At 54.8% G+C, this 14,535-nt stretch overlaps 9 protein-coding genes across 9 annotated transcripts; 5 read left to right on the top strand and 4 right to left on the bottom strand.

Annotated features, from left to right (window-relative positions):
* Nucleotides 1-33: 33 nt before the first annotated feature.
* Nucleotides 34-603, bottom strand: TIM18 (Tim18p; the record flags this gene model as incomplete). The annotated part of the gene is made up of 1 exon (XM_002553618.1): nt 34-603. The coding sequence occupies one exon, from the start codon at nt 601-603 to the stop codon at nt 34-36; it is 570 nt and encodes a 189-aa protein (XP_002553664.1).
* Nucleotides 604-1,020: 417 nt separating this feature from the next.
* On the top strand, nt 1,021-2,430 carry MUM3 (Mum3p; the record flags this gene model as incomplete). Its single annotated transcript, XM_002553617.1, has 1 exon — nt 1,021-2,430. One exon carries the CDS (start codon nt 1,021-1,023, stop codon nt 2,428-2,430), a length of 1,410 nt encoding a protein of 469 aa, XP_002553663.1.
* Nucleotides 2,431-2,470: 40 nt separating this feature from the next.
* RNA1 (GTPase-activating protein RNA1) lies at nt 2,471-3,703 on the bottom strand (the record flags this gene model as incomplete). Its single annotated transcript, XM_002553616.1, has 1 exon — nt 2,471-3,703. The coding sequence occupies one exon, from the start codon at nt 3,701-3,703 to the stop codon at nt 2,471-2,473; it is 1,233 nt and encodes a 410-aa protein (XP_002553662.1).
* A 155-nt stretch (nt 3,704-3,858) lies between these two features.
* On the bottom strand, nt 3,859-4,314 carry MBF1 (multiprotein-bridging factor 1; the record flags this gene model as incomplete). Its single annotated transcript, XM_002553615.1, has 1 exon — nt 3,859-4,314. The coding sequence occupies one exon, from the start codon at nt 4,312-4,314 to the stop codon at nt 3,859-3,861; it is 456 nt and encodes a 151-aa protein (XP_002553661.1).
* A 502-nt stretch (nt 4,315-4,816) lies between these two features.
* On the top strand, nt 4,817-5,257 carry TAF9 (chromatin modification protein; the record flags this gene model as incomplete). Its single annotated transcript, XM_002553614.1, has 1 exon — nt 4,817-5,257. The coding sequence occupies one exon, from the start codon at nt 4,817-4,819 to the stop codon at nt 5,255-5,257; it is 441 nt and encodes a 146-aa protein (XP_002553660.1).
* A 293-nt stretch (nt 5,258-5,550) lies between these two features.
* KLTH0E04070g (KLTH0E04070p) lies at nt 5,551-7,710 on the top strand (the record flags this gene model as incomplete). Its single annotated transcript, XM_002553613.1, has 1 exon — nt 5,551-7,710. The coding sequence occupies one exon, from the start codon at nt 5,551-5,553 to the stop codon at nt 7,708-7,710; it is 2,160 nt and encodes a 719-aa protein (XP_002553659.1).
* Nucleotides 7,711-7,951: 241 nt separating this feature from the next.
* On the top strand, nt 7,952-9,316 carry DFG5 (putative mannan endo-1,6-alpha-mannosidase; the record flags this gene model as incomplete). Its single annotated transcript, XM_002553612.1, has 1 exon — nt 7,952-9,316. The coding sequence occupies one exon, from the start codon at nt 7,952-7,954 to the stop codon at nt 9,314-9,316; it is 1,365 nt and encodes a 454-aa protein (XP_002553658.1).
* An 80-nt stretch (nt 9,317-9,396) lies between these two features.
* KLTH0E04026g (M1 family metallopeptidase) lies at nt 9,397-12,009 on the bottom strand (the record flags this gene model as incomplete). Its single annotated transcript, XM_002553611.1, has 1 exon — nt 9,397-12,009. One exon carries the CDS (start codon nt 12,007-12,009, stop codon nt 9,397-9,399), a length of 2,613 nt encoding a protein of 870 aa, XP_002553657.1.
* Nucleotides 12,010-13,252: 1,243 nt separating this feature from the next.
* On the top strand, nt 13,253-14,326 carry MRPL35 (mitochondrial 54S ribosomal protein mL38; the record flags this gene model as incomplete). Its single annotated transcript, XM_002553610.1, has 1 exon — nt 13,253-14,326. The coding sequence occupies one exon, from the start codon at nt 13,253-13,255 to the stop codon at nt 14,324-14,326; it is 1,074 nt and encodes a 357-aa protein (XP_002553656.1).
* Between the last annotated feature and the right edge of the window lie 209 nt (nt 14,327-14,535).

The raw sequence follows: 14,535 nt of genomic DNA, 5'->3' as shown, positions 1-14,535 counted from the left end.
AGCGAGGCGCGATACAGAAGCACCGCAATTCACTCAGAACCTCGAGAAGATAGTGAGCCCCGACTCATCTTCTTTCCAGAGCCTGCCGATCAGGTCAACAAGCCCGTTGTTACTAGTTTCCAGCTCGTAGACTCCATACAGGCCAACCGCACTGCCTGTGTAAAGCATTCCCATAGCCAGTTTGTGCCATATCCCGAACTTGCGCTTAGGAATGTAGTCTATGATACAGCTGGTAATCCCGAGCTGCGAGTGGATCAGTAGCACACTACAAAGCATTGCATCAAGCAGCGGGTAAAGCGTGCCACTGGAGAGTGCACCATACATGGGAACTAGTGTCAGAGGAACGAGCATCACCGCAGTGATCCGTTCATAGTCCCAATGGTACGAACCATGGAAGTAGTCGATCTCGACTGGCTTTAGCGGATCGTTGACACCTCCTTCCACACCCCCAGGTGGTGGTGGAACGATCTTTAGTTTGCTGAAGTTGGGTTTCAACGACATCGGCCTAAGGCCTATACTGGGACGGTGCTGACTGAGCTTGGCACGAGTGAGCACGGACCTAGTGCCACTCCGCAAATTTGATTCAAAGCATCGTTTCAACATAGTTTGGACCTTGGAGAAAGGCAGAGTCCGAACTTAGAGGAGGAGGAATAAATAGAAGCGTCAATGCTCAAGGAATGAGATTTGTTCACGACTTTCGACCTGAGATGAGATGAGCATGAGTTTTTTGAAAAATGTGTCGAAAGGCAAAGTACATCACGAGTACAGTCCCGAGCCGAGGAAAGTGAGTCTCAAAGGGGTCTCAGTTCCCAGATCTACATCTACTACATGGCGAATCATCTACTGCAGTTGACGCATGAGTTGAGTTTATGCCTTTTTTCTCGCGCTTTCATCAATTCGCCGTGGTTTTCACTTAATGGAACTTTGACATTGGTCTGTCTGGCGTCACAAAAATAATGGACGGAGCCAACAAGACTACGCTCGCACTTGCTATTCATTGTCACGGAACCGGAATATCCAATGTCGATATTAGATACCTTGAGGACACACTTTGTGGGTTCTGGTCTGCAACTGAGGGCCGACAACGTTCCGGCAGCGTTGAGCCTTGTTCTACAACTGGTGTTACTTGTTCAATATGTCGCTGCTTATAACGTATGGAGCTTCAAGACGTGGATAGTGGAGCAGTCGGTAGATTCGAGGCCCAGCAAGTGGGCTATCGGCACGGTGAGCAAAACACTCATATGGATTCCTTTAGTGGGGGAGCGTTTGACAGAGAACCTAGAACATGTTGTCTGCAGTATAAAGCTGCGCGTGCTACCGCCGATGAAGCGCGTCGAGGAGCGCCTTGAACTGTGCTATCAGGTTGCTCTCGCCGATCTGACTTTTCGGCATGGCAATGTCAGACTGCTTGTCACAGGAGATACAGAGGGCTTCCCCACCGCTGTAACAAATAAACGGTCGTCGTTAGTCATTGCAAACCACCGCTCGGTCATGGACTACTCTCTGATAAACTACCTCGCCCAAGGAGAAGAGCGTGTGGCTGCTCGCCAGAATTTCTGGCGGTTATTCGAGTCAAAAGAGACGGATACCATGTTGGGTCTCAAGTTTGTTACTTGGGGACGAGTGTGCAATATGCCATCGTTGAGGCTCCTCAGTAGCATCCTGGCCGGAGACGAGAATTGCGCAGTTGATGCTGCGCGGTTGCAAGAATTCCTTGAAGACAGAGGCAATCAAATCCTTGCCGTCTTTCCCGAGGTGAACGTACTGACGCCCGAGCTGCGGCTAGTGCAGAGGAAACTCGCGAAGGACAACTACTTGCCGATGCTAAACAATGTACTGTACCCCAGGTTCAAGAATTTCAAGGCCGCCATTCGATGCTTGTCCCACGTCCGGGGCGTTGGAATAGCACGAAGAGGCCGCCGGTTGAGAAACGCCGTGACGAAGGCAGACAGCATGGTGTGCAAGATAAGACATCCCGGGTCTCGGATAAGCGATACGCAGATCGCACAGGTGAGCATGTTTCTGGGCCGGGTCGAGGATGATGAGGCTTTGGCCAAAAACAAGAAGAAGTTGAAGCCCACGCAGAGGGCGCTTCTAAGCGTGGACCCCTTTGTGTGGGATCTTACGATTGTCTACTATCGAGCCAAGATATCCAAGGGCAAGGATCACGCGCATCTCCATGAGCAGGAGCAGAAGCGGTTGGAGGATGGCGCCCACTACCAGCTGGAACAAGTGACGCCATCCTTTCTGCAGATGGCGAGCTCTAGCTTCCAAGACTCGCCGCTTTTGATCCGGATTCACACTTGCAAGCACCCGATGTCCAAGCTGCTGGCACTGAGCGACCGGAAGCTAGAGAAATGGCTAGAGAGAAGATGGATGCAGAAAGATGAGATGATCGACAGTATACAGAAAAACGTAAAGATTAGTTAAATTAGCACACGCTCGTACACGTCAACAGTGCTGCTTCGGACTAGATCGAGGTTTTTTGCAAGTCTTGGGCCAATTCATCTACGTTGATTTCCAGATCGGCCAGGCTTTTCTCGAGGGCCTCGATGTCGGTTTCCTCGGAGGCGTCCGCGTCCTCTTCTTCTTCGTCTTCTTCGTCTTCCTCGTCCTCGCTGTCGAGTTCCTCCAGGTCGTCGAGGTCGTCGAGCTCGCCGTCGAAGGCCTGCTCGAGCTCGGTGAGGGTGTCGGAGTCCTCCTCGAGCCTGTTACCGTTCAGTTCCAGGAACTTCAGGGCTGGTAGCTTGTTGGCCTGCAGCGCGGGCAGGAGGCTGGACTCCAGGGTGTCTTGGGTCAGCTCGTTGTATTGCAATCTCAGAGCGTGCAGCTGGGGGAACTCGTACGCTTGGAGGGCCTTGGCGACGAGGTCCGAACCAGAGCCCTTCAGCAGACAGTCGTTGACGTTCAGCTCAACGAGGGAGTCGCGCCATACTGGCAGGGTCTCGGCCAGGGCCGCAGAGGCGACTGTGGTGAAAGTATTGTCTTGGAGGTCGAGCACCTGGAGCGCGGTGTTGTGGCGCAGGCCGTGCCTGATCAGGGTGGCCACGCCGCGGGGCCGGATACCGTTCTGGTAGAGCTTGACGACCTTGAGCCCCGCGCCGTGCGCTTTGAGGCCGAGCGCGAGGTGGGCAGCGGAGCCGTTTTCCAGGCGGTTTCTGCCGCAGATGAAGGTCTCGAGTAGCGGGCTGCCGGCGGCCTTCTTGCGCTGCGCGAGCTGGTAGAGTGCCTTGCCGATGCGCTCGCCGGCGAAGGGCCCCATGCCGTTGTTGGACAGGATCAGGTGCTCGAGCTGCACCGCGCTGCGGATGTAATGCTCGAGCGAGTCGATGGTTCTCAGGCCGAACGCGTTGTCGGAGAGGTTGACGATGGAGAGGCGGGGGCACGCGAGCCACACGGGCACGAATATCTCCAGACTCTCGACGACCTCGTCGACGAGACGCGAGGTGTAGAGGTCCGCGAAGTTGAGCTCCACGAGGTGGTCGCGCACGCTCGCGTTGTCGGCGATGCACGCGGCGAGCGCGCGCGAGGCCTCGATGCCCAGCGTGTTGCCCGAGAAGTCGATCTTGGTGCACTGGGGTAGCTTTGCGAGGTCTTCCAGCAGCGGCGCGATGTCCGTGCTGGACGTGAGCTTAAGCGCGCGGTTGGCGACGCTGAAGACGTGGGATTGCTCGTGGGCGGGGGTGAACGCGAGAGACGCCATGGCGGGAGATCAGGAGGGCGGGGCGCTGCGGTGGTGAGTGTGGTGGAGTTTAATGCTGGATCAGGTTTGAAAATTTTAGGTAGTGTACATTTTTTTTATATAGTCAGTCATCGATCGTTACAGAGGAGGCAGAGGCAGAGACAGGGGAGCAGCGCTCAAGCCTTCTTCTTGGGGCCGAGCGGCTCGCCGATGTTCTTACCACGCAGCTTGACGCCGAGCGCGCGCTCGAGCTTGGCCAGAATCTGCTGGTTGGGGATGGCGCGGCCGGCCTCGTAGTCGTTGATCACGGTGGGCTTTTCGTTGACCTTGGTGGCGAGGTCCTTCTGCGTCAGCTTCTTCTCGCCACGCGCGCGCGAGATGGCCTTGCCGACGGACAGGTCGAGCTTCTTGGGCACGACGATGTCGGTCTCACGGTCGATCTTGGTGAGCCTCTGGCCCTCGGGGTCGCCCTTGGCGTTGGACGAGCTGTACTTCTTGTCGACGGAGAGCACGTTGCCCGATCTGCGGGCGGCGTTGATCTGACCCTGGGTGCGTGCGACCTGCGCTCTTGGGCCGCTGCCGCCGGCTCTGGCCCTGGATCCGATGACGGTGGTGGAGTCCCAGTCAGACATATTTGGAGGGGGTGAGAAAAGTAGTGGTGGTGGTGGCGATGGGGGGAAAAACGTGCGAGAAGTACTAGTAGGGGGGTGTGCTCTAGTGCTCCGCTATGGTGGGGGAGGGAGGGGAGGAGAACTGGGGGAGAACGGCGCGGCGGCGACGCTTTTATAGCACGCGCGCAAAGGGCGGCGTATTTTTTTCTACGAAGTTCGGCCGGGCTCCATGGGCACGTGACCTGGAGGTCACGTCATGTGCACGTGAGTAACGTAGGAAGCGATATAGACATGTGACCGGAGTACAGAATGATATACGTACGAGGCGACATATGCACGTGATACGTATGAGGCGATACGGGCATGTGACCCACGTATATAGTGATACATACGTGCATCATGACCCTCGCGTCCCGTCCGCAGCGACCGCCGTCCACAGCGACTCCACCATCGCCCTCTTCTTCGCCCGCCAGCGCTCAATCTTCCCCAGCTGTCTTGTCCGCCGCCCAGCACTCCCACAGATATGACCGACGACGCTCAGGAAGAGGTGCCCCGCGACGTGCGACTGCTCCACCTCCTGCTCGCCTCGCAGGCAATCCAGCACTACGAGGACCAGGTCCCGCTCCAGCTCATGGACTTTGCCCACCGGTACACGCGCGGCGTGCTCAAGGACGCGATGGTGTATGGGGACTACGCAGCGGGCGACGCGGCCGCGGAGCTGTCCGTGGAGGACATTCGGCTGGCGATCGCGGCGCGCACGCAGTACCAATTCAAGCCCACGGCGCCCAAGGAGCTGCTGCTGCAGCTGGCCGCGGAGCGCAACAAGAAGGCGCTGCCGCAGGTGGTGAACATGTGGGGGACGCGGCTGCCGCCGGAGAAGTACTGCTTGACTAGCCGGGAGTGGCGGCTGGAGGAGGAGCGGGACGAGCAGGGGCACGCGGTGGGCGACGGCGCGGCGCGCTGAGCGGCGGGAGACGCGCGCGCGGGAGGGAGACCCCCGCAGCGCGCTCACAAGACGCCCACGAGCGGCTCACAGGACATCCGCAACACACTCACAGGGCCCTCGCGCAGCGCGCGAGGCCCTGCCCGCCGCTCGCCTCTCATCTCGTGATGTCCCTACGTACGAAGCCTCCAAGGCCCAACTTTTACATACTTCAACCTCGCTCCAGGCCTCCTATCCGCGCCCTACGCGCCACCACCGCCCCACCACACGCAAGCACCGCACTATGATGCTCTCGCAGGGGTCAATTCCCGAGTATGTGTCCACGCGCGGCGGCGGCGCCGCCGCCGCTGTCCCCCGCCGCCCTCGCCGCCCCACGTACTAACATCGAACCACCGCGCAGAGTCCGTGAAGACGAGATCGGATCCGCCATCGAAGAGCGGCGCGCCAAGCTGCCGCAGTTCCAGGACCTGGGCCCGCCGGACCTCGTGTCCATCGTCAAGTACACGCCGTCCGGGAGCGCCAACGCGCACAACAACAAGCGCAGCTCGATGCAGCTCGAGCCCAGCACGTCGTCGCCCGCAGCCGGCAGCGCCGTCGCCGCCGCCGGCGACCTGCACGTCAACGACAAGCACAAAGGTGAGGTCGGCACGTTTCTCTACTGCGTCGGCGCAGACACGTCGGACCCCACGTCCATCGCGGTGTTCCTCAAGGGCATGGCCGACGCGATCGCAGAGAAGCCGCAGGTGTGGTTCGGGCGGCACAAGCCGTACCGTGTCGCGCGCATTACGTTCGCCACGTGGAACGCGTTCCGGCAGTGCGACGTCGAGGTCGTCGTGCACATCCCGGGCGCCGTGCAGTCCTACTTCCTCGACACGCGCGGCGAGGTGCTCGCCGTGGCGCCCGACGAGCGTGAGCTCGTGTGGGCCGAGACCTTCGCCAGCGGCGTCGTGCGCGCGATCGCCATGATGGCCGACAACCGCGAGGACGGCGAGGTCAACAACGTCGTCGAGACGCGCATCCTCAACCCGCTGCTGTCGGGCGAGATCGGCGACGTCGCGGACCACTTCATCGACGTGTTCCCGCTGCTGTACGCACGCGGCGTGGCGCTCGGCGCGCCCTGCGACGTGGCCTGCGCCTCGCGCACCAACAACTACCTGTGCGAGACCCTGCTCCACGTTACGCGGCTCACGCGCAACTTCCGCCGCTGCCGCGCGATGCTCGAGGGCATGCTGGGCGACCACCCGGAGGCCGTCGTGCTGCTCGCGCGCGTGCTGTTCGCCGCGGACCTCGAGGTCGACGCCGTGCGCCTGATCCACGACGACCTCGCCGCCCACGGCGGCGTCGTCACCGCACACCGCTCCGAGCTGCTGTGCGTGCAGGCCGCGTTTCTACTGGACGCCAAGCGTGACTACGCGGCCGCGCAGCGGCTCGCGCAGGCCGCGGTCGACTGCGCGCCCAGCGAGTTCCGGCCCTGGCACCTGCTGGTGCAGAGCTACGTGGGTCTCAACGACATCGAGAACGCGCTGCTCGCGCTCAACGGCTGCCCGGTCGCTCCGCACCGCGACCGCTACATCTTTAAGCGCGTCATCAGCGTCGCCCAGGACTCCGCCAACCTACACCTGCCCCTACCCATGGACGTGGTGCTCGACGAGGTCACGGGCCTTAACTCCCGCGACATCATCAACGAGCACAAGTCCGTCAGCCCCGCGCTGCTCAACCTGCCGGCCGCCACGCTCAAGGCCAACGCGCGCACCCGCTACCACCTCCTGACCGAGATCGCGCGCAAGACCGGCTGGGAGTCCCTGCTGCGCTACCGCTCCAAGCTCTTCGTCATGGAGGAGGAGTACCAAGTCGCCGCCACCCCGCCCGCCGAGGAGGGCGACCCGCTCAAGCCCGACGGCATCCGCACCAAGCGCCTGTGCGAGCGCTGGCTCGACAACCTCTTCATGGTGCTCTACGAGGACCTCAAGGCCTACACTCTGTGGCAGGCCGAGCAGCTCCACTTCGAGGCCCAGAACACCCACTACTCCAAGACCACCACCGAGTGGGAGCTGCTGGGCCTCTGCGCCCTGCGCCTGGGCCACCGCGAAGAGGCCGCCGCCGCCTTCGAGGCGGGCCTCCAGCACCGCTTCTCCGCCGAGTCCTGTCGCAAACTGCTCCAAATATACCTCCACGAGCGCAGCCGCCTGAAAAAAGACTCCGACCTCTCCTCCTCCCAGGTCACCGCCGCAGTGCTCGACTACGACAACAAGATCATCGACCTCTGCGTCAAGATCTGCTGCTGGAACCACCGCTGGTACAGCGAGTTCTCCATCCTCCTGCTCGACTCCCTCAGCGTGGTCGTCGACGATATGGGAATCACAAAACTCTCGAACGAAATCTCCTCCCGTTTCCCGGAAACCGTCGTCCAGCTCGCGAACGACAACCTGCTAGCATTCTACGCGGACTACACGGATGGAGGCTACGACAAGTGATCTGTGGCCCGCCGCGCTACGCGCGCGTTCTCTCTTTCTCTCTCTCACCAATGTCATCGCCCGGTCACATGTACAGGACCCGTTTTCGTCAACATGGATATACTTTGTAGGCTCAGGTTTAGCATAGTTTATATATAGACATCTCAGCCTTAATGGTCTGCGAAAGTTAAACACCAAAGGCTTCAGAAGCTCATAACGCAAGTGATTCGCCAGGTGAGAGCAGCATAATCGCGCGTGTCTAATGCTAGCCCAGTCTTTCGCGCTTTGCGCGCTTTTGTTACAGCCAATTTTGGGCATAGACCTCGATACGTCGGATTCAAGCTCCATTTGTGATGCTACCTCCCTTATCCAGGGCGGTATCATGGACTACTACGCAGGAACCAGGATCGGAGGGACCGTCGGAATGTTCCAACAGCCATACTACTGGTGGGAAGCCGGCGAGGTGTTTGGAGGCATGCTGGAAAACTGGTTCCTGTGCCAAAACGACACCTACCACGACATCATCTACGACGCCATGATCCACCAGGCGGGGCCCGACTACGACTTTATGCCCTCGAACCAGTCGATGGTCGAGGGTAACGATGACCAGGGCGTGTGGGGCCTCACGGTGATGTCCGCGGCTGAGAGAAATTTCACCAACCCAACGGAGGACGGTGTGCCTGGTTGGCTGGCCATGGCGCAGGGCGTCTTCAACACCATGTGGATGCGTTGGGACAGCGAGCACTGTGGCGGCGGCGTGCGGTGGCAGATTTTCACGTGGAACTCGGGCTACAACTACAAGAACACCGTCTCCAACGCGTGTATGTTCCAGCTCGCGGCCAGGCTTGGCCGCTACACGGGCAACGACACCTACCTAACCAAGGCCGAGACGGTGTGGGACTGGCTGGTCGACGTAGGCTTCGTTGTACTGAATGAGAACGGTAATGCCAACGTATATGACGGTGCCAACATCGACGACAACTGTACTGACATAGTCAAAAACGAATGGTCCTACAACCAGGGCATCGTGCTCGGAGGCGCTGCATACATGTACAATGCGACGCAAAACGACACATCCGTGTGGAAGTCCCGTCTTGATCAGATTGTCGGCGGATCCACCGAGTTCTTTTTCAAAGACAAGGTCATGTACGAGTCCACCTGCCAAGACTCCAAGACTTGTAACCAGGACCAACGTTCTTTCAAGAGTATTTTCTCCCGAATGCTGTCTCTCACAAGGTCGCTTGCGCCGTACACTGCCGAGACAATAGACCCCCTTATGGAGGCATCCGCAGAAGGCGCTGCCAAATCATGCACCGGTGGTACGGATGGCCACACCTGCGGCTTGAACTGGCAGCTGGGGTACCATGATGGCTACTACGGTCTGGGTGAGCAGGCCTGTGCCCTTGAGGGTATTCAGAGTTTGATGTACAGCAAAAGGCCTGCACCTTACACCTCTGATAATGGTGGTTCTTCTGTGGGAGACACTGAGGCTGCGTTGAACAGTACTTCAACCAATGTACTACAGAGTGACATAAAGATCACGCACAAGGACAAGGTAGGTGCATCTATCATTACTGCCGTCATACTGGCGGTCCTGGTGGGCGGGTCTATCTGGATGATATTCTGAAGCTTCAGAGATGATATGTAAAATAGATGAGTTTAAAACGCTAAACAAATGAAATATTCCACCACTTCTATGCTACGGTGTTATGCAGATGCAGAGCTCTCAAAGTTTTTCTTGACGTAAAGCGTATTCTTTTCGATGATCTCTAGCCCCTGATGCAAAGCTCTGTCAAAAGCGGCCACATCTTTCCCTTCAAAGAAACGTTCAACATCTTTCTTCAGCGAAGGCCCCACTAAGCAGTTGAGCACATTCCTGACGAACCTTTCAATGACAGTGGGATTAGCGCTTATGTGTTTGTGGATCGAATCGTAGTTGTTTCTCACAAATGGCCAGACATACTCCCAGATGAAAGGATTCGTGGCCCATGCCGCGGTCAAGAACTGCACGTCCATGCTTTGCAGCCTAAATATCAGCTGAAGAGATTTTTGAAATAAGGCCGGATTTTGAACTTTTCCGAGTGCAGCAATAACAGTCTCTTTATGAGCCAAAGTCGCAGTATCCAGTTCAGCCGCAACCTCATCGAATAAGCACTCTGGCGCTTTTGGCTGAGACAGTATCGTCGATAGGACAACTTTCCTCGTGGCTGGTGTAACCAAGTTTCTTCTGAAGATTTCCTGACAGTTCTGTACCACTTTCTCATGCGATAAAGCGCCCGCAACAAGTAAGGCTTGATCGTAGAATCTTGTCCTCGAAGAGCGATGGGCATCCGACTGGTTAGAAGAAACAGAAGAGGGATCGCACAAGTATGCCAGAGCATCATCTATCAGTGGCTCCAATAATGACAAGACAAAGGTCTTAATTTTGTTAAATGCTTCAAGTGAACTGGATTTGTAGGAAAGTAACAAAAGGCTTGCACAAACGTTGTAAACCATTACCCAAACGTAGCCATCTTCGCGCTTTAAAGCACGCGAAAAATAGGATAGCACTTCAAGTAGCACGCTAGCAGACTCGGTTGTCTGGACGTCAGACAATAGCCCGATTTTTCCACGAGATGGTATAAATTCGAGGTTGTCGCATATTCTGTAAAGGTGTCTTTTATCTTCATAACTAACTCGATAAAATCCGAAGCCAGCGGCGTTGAAATGCAAGAGACCTTCTTCGGGAACCTTGAATGAGGAGCTTTTCTCCCAAAGTTCAAGCTTTCGGTTTTGCAAATTGCCTTGTGTCATTAATGGGATCCACCATACAGTCGAATCTTCACTATGCACCGCAGTAGAGAGGAATCTTTCTTGACATAATTCGACTTCGCCAGCATCTGCAGTTTGAACTTTGAGAAGCGGAAATCCTATGTTTAAAATCCAATTTTGGAGCCGAGCCAGAATGTCACATCCACATACTTCACCAATGCTTCCCAAAAGGTCTTCCATGGTTGCATTAGAAAACACATTTCGCTTCAAATACAACGAAACGCCGCCCACAAACTTCTCAACTCCGACATACTCGCTTATCATCTCGAGGATAGAGCAACCCTTAAGGTAGGAAATGGCATCAAAGACTTGGTCAATGTCTTTGGCATTTTTGACATGCACCTTAACCGGATGGGATTCGGCCAAAGAATCCAGCTGAAGAGCAACTTCATGCGAGTCAAGCATGACGAGAGAAGGAACGTCCCATTCGGGGAAAAACTCGGATATGGCATGGTAGCCAACCCAGGTGGCGAAACCTTCATTGAGCCAAAGTTCATCCCACCATTTCATAGTTACAAGATTACCAAACCATTGATGGGCAATTTCATGCGAGACCACGTAAGCAATCTTTTGTAGCGCGAGTGGGTCAGCGGAAGCAACGTCACCCTCGAGAAGTAACGCAGTTGGTCTAAACGTAATCAGAGAAAAGTTCTCCATCGCATTGTGAGAATAAGCTTCAACACAAAGCAGATCCAGCTTAGGTAATGGGTATGGAATGTCAAATAAGCGCGAGTAGTAATCTATCACTTTGCTAGCAACTCCCAAAGCGAACGCTCCCTGGTGTGACTTACCCTGAGAAGTGTAGACTCTGATCGGGAGTTTTTGGCGCTCTGCTCCACATCCCGGGTTAGCTGGGTAAATACGGTTCTCTGTATGTCCTTCAATGTATTCGAATTCGCCCAGAGCCCAAGCTACTAGGTATGTAGACATTTTAGGGGTCCTGTGGAAATTATGTTTCGTGGTCTTGCCATCCGAGGAAACCTCGGTGTGCCTCGAAGGCATGTTTGAGAGAACAACCAACTCAGAGCTAGCGGTTATGCTTACGTCAAAAGTAGCTTTGAGTAAGGGCTCGTCAAGACAGGGAAAGGCTCTTCGGGCATCAGTGGCTTCAAACTGCGTAGAGAGCATGGTCTTGGTCTCACCAGTAGTAGCGTCACTGTATTCTGATTGGTAAAAGCCCGTCATGTTGGTCTGGATTAATCCACGGTAGTTGAGTACCAAAGTGAAATCATCGCGCAGTTCCATAGCAAATGTCAGAACCGTCACCTCATTGACAGGGTCATAATCCTGAGCCATTAAGCCAATGAATTCACGGGTTCTCTTAACGATGCTCGCAGAGTCTATTTCGAGGTCCCTAGTGTTAAGGTAAACCTTATTGCAGGCTTGCCGCACCTTGAAATCGATAGAGACCCTGCCATTAAACTTCTTGGCGTTTGCTTCAAGACAGTCGAGCTCAATGGAATAGTGCAGAGGCTGGAAGTGTGTGGGTAGTGTCTGCTTTTCCGTCATTTTCGCGTGTAGTCCCTGATATGACTTAGGTGCTAGATAGGTGTTAAAATTTCAGTCAACTTAAATTCTGACTAAGGGATATGAAGGAACCAGTTGTAATTACTCCAGACCCTGAAGTTTTCTAGAACCGTACCTTGCGAAGATTTGTTGGCCCTATGCCGCGTAGCAGTGCGGCTCGGCTAATTTTTACTTGAATGACTGTCGCGTTTAAACCGTTGTGGAAGCTTGCATGAAAAGAAGGGTGTGCAAACCGAAAATGCGAGGCTCAGCGCCTCAGGGGAAAGCATTTAAGCTGAGAACGAGATCCTTCTAACTGTTCCACTCGTCACCACTACCGTATTTCCAGCACATCAGCGGTCAGACAGCCTCTATGAATTCATCTGACAACGACTGACCCCTTAATGCTGTTGAAACTACTATCTGTAGGCCGCGACTAACTGCTTTCCCATAAGAAATCTGCTGCGCCTTAGTGCGCGTCCGCACAAGCGCAGCCAACGCCAGTTTCAAACAATACAAACAATGGCGCGAGTCGCCACTAGTCCTCAACACTGAAAGAAGTTTTACGGTGCGTCAGCTGCATATGTGCTTAGAGGCTACTTCCTCGCGCCATGTACCAGTCAAACGCCGCCAAGTTTCAACAATAATTGAAGGGACCGCCTCACTTGAATCATTTGCTAAGATTAATGGCGTCTACAACCGCAGAGTTTGGCGTTATCAAAAAAAACCAATGCTCGAAACTTGCATTTGCAATACGGCATACGGCTGTCATTTGAGTCACTCTGCGTAATGGTTTTCGAACATTTAGTGCTAGAGTTTAAATTTTGAGAAGCAAAGAAGGTGGCATTTTGATAGATGCGAACAGATATCAGCTCTGATGCTTGCTCAGCTTGATACATTGGACGGGCGTACTCAAGTCCCGGCGCCTACCAAGCACTCTATACCAATCGAACCAAATTAAATAAAAGCATTAGCATAATAAGAATCTTGGGAGCTGCCACAATACCATTGATAGGTCAAAGAATTCCAATTCAAGGACACTATCATATCTTCGCATCTGGGCCCCTTGAGAGATACTCAACAGGTTGGTGCTCGGCTAGTTATAAAACTGACATCTTATTGAGTTTGACCTGTAAGTAAAAAATTGAAAAATTTACAGGTTTGATAATTAAAATGTTTACCAAAATCGACATATCCAGACGTGTTTCCAGTATCGCACTGAGCCGTATACTCCTGATTAAGAGATATGCTGCGCAGATCCCTCCATAGCTCCGTTGTTAAGCGGTCAGGATCAAAGATATGGTCCGAATTCACATCCAGGCCTGAGGCTCTATCAATCGGGTCCGAAAGAATAAAAAAATGCGTACTAGAGGGGACGCCGTCCCAAGGCCCGCCATCGATCAAGAGGCGCTCGAATAGAGTGAAGTACTCGTCGCCAGAAAAAATTGATGAGGTTTTCAAGACGTGCTACGACTTTCTCGAGTCGAGATCCGCAGTGAAATATGCCGAGCTCGAGCGTGAAGAGGACCCTGCTAAGCGCACGAAGCTCTTGGTGGAGGCTGAAGTGAACAACCCGGAAGTGCTTTACAACTTTCAGTATGGTGACAAGGTCGAAAACAACCCTCGGTTTATCGACTATAACGTCCCCGTCTATAGGCATTTGGGGCGCCAGCACTGGGAGTCATACGGACAAATGCTACTGATGCAGAGACTTGAGACACTAGCTGCTATTCCAGACACGCTACCTACACTTGTGCCACGCGCCGAGGTCCACTTGCGCTTCCCTTTTTCTACTGGTCTCAACAAATGGGTTGAACCTGGCGAGCTGCTGTCTTCCAATGCCACAACACTGCCGCCCGCTATCAAGATTCAAGAGTACGATGACGTCGACACCGAGTCCCAGGAGTATACCGTGCTCATACTAAACCCCGACGAGCCGGACATCGCGTCGGACTCTTTCAAGACCACGCTACAGTACGGCCTCACAAACTTGAAAATCTCGTACAACGACAACGTCGTGGATTCCCGCAAGTTCACAGCAGACAATATCATCGCAGGATACCTACCACCCGTGCCCGAAAAAAATGCTGGAGTCCAGAGGTTTGTCGTGTGGGTCTTTAGACAGTCCAAGCACCTTGCTGCCGGCGAGGCGGCTTCGGCACGCGATAACTTCAACGTGCGCGACTTCGTACACGCTCACAAATTGCAGCCCATCGGCGCGCACTTGTGGAGGAGCGAATGGGACAGCAACGTCACCAACGTCAGGGCCAAATACGGGCTGCCAGAAGGTCGCGTATTCCACCGTGTGCGTAAAGCCTAGTTGCGCGCGAGCGCTCGCACACACATTTAACCTGTACATAGAAAGGATCTCAGCCCCATTTCATTTAAATAACGGTACTTATCGCTGCCGACCCAACTCTTCTCCATGTATAAATCATCCATTTTCTGCTCGTAAGAATAAGAATATATTCGCTTCGTCAAAACAGCCAGCAATGAAAATCTCGCGATGCCCGTGCTGCCGCTGTCCGT

Source organism: Lachancea thermotolerans (genome assembly GCF_000142805.1).
Source record: "Lachancea thermotolerans CBS 6340 chromosome E complete sequence".
Classification (NCBI taxonomy): domain Eukaryota; kingdom Fungi; phylum Ascomycota; class Saccharomycetes; order Saccharomycetales; family Saccharomycetaceae; genus Lachancea; species Lachancea thermotolerans.
This window is presented reverse-complemented; position numbering and strand designations above follow the sequence as displayed.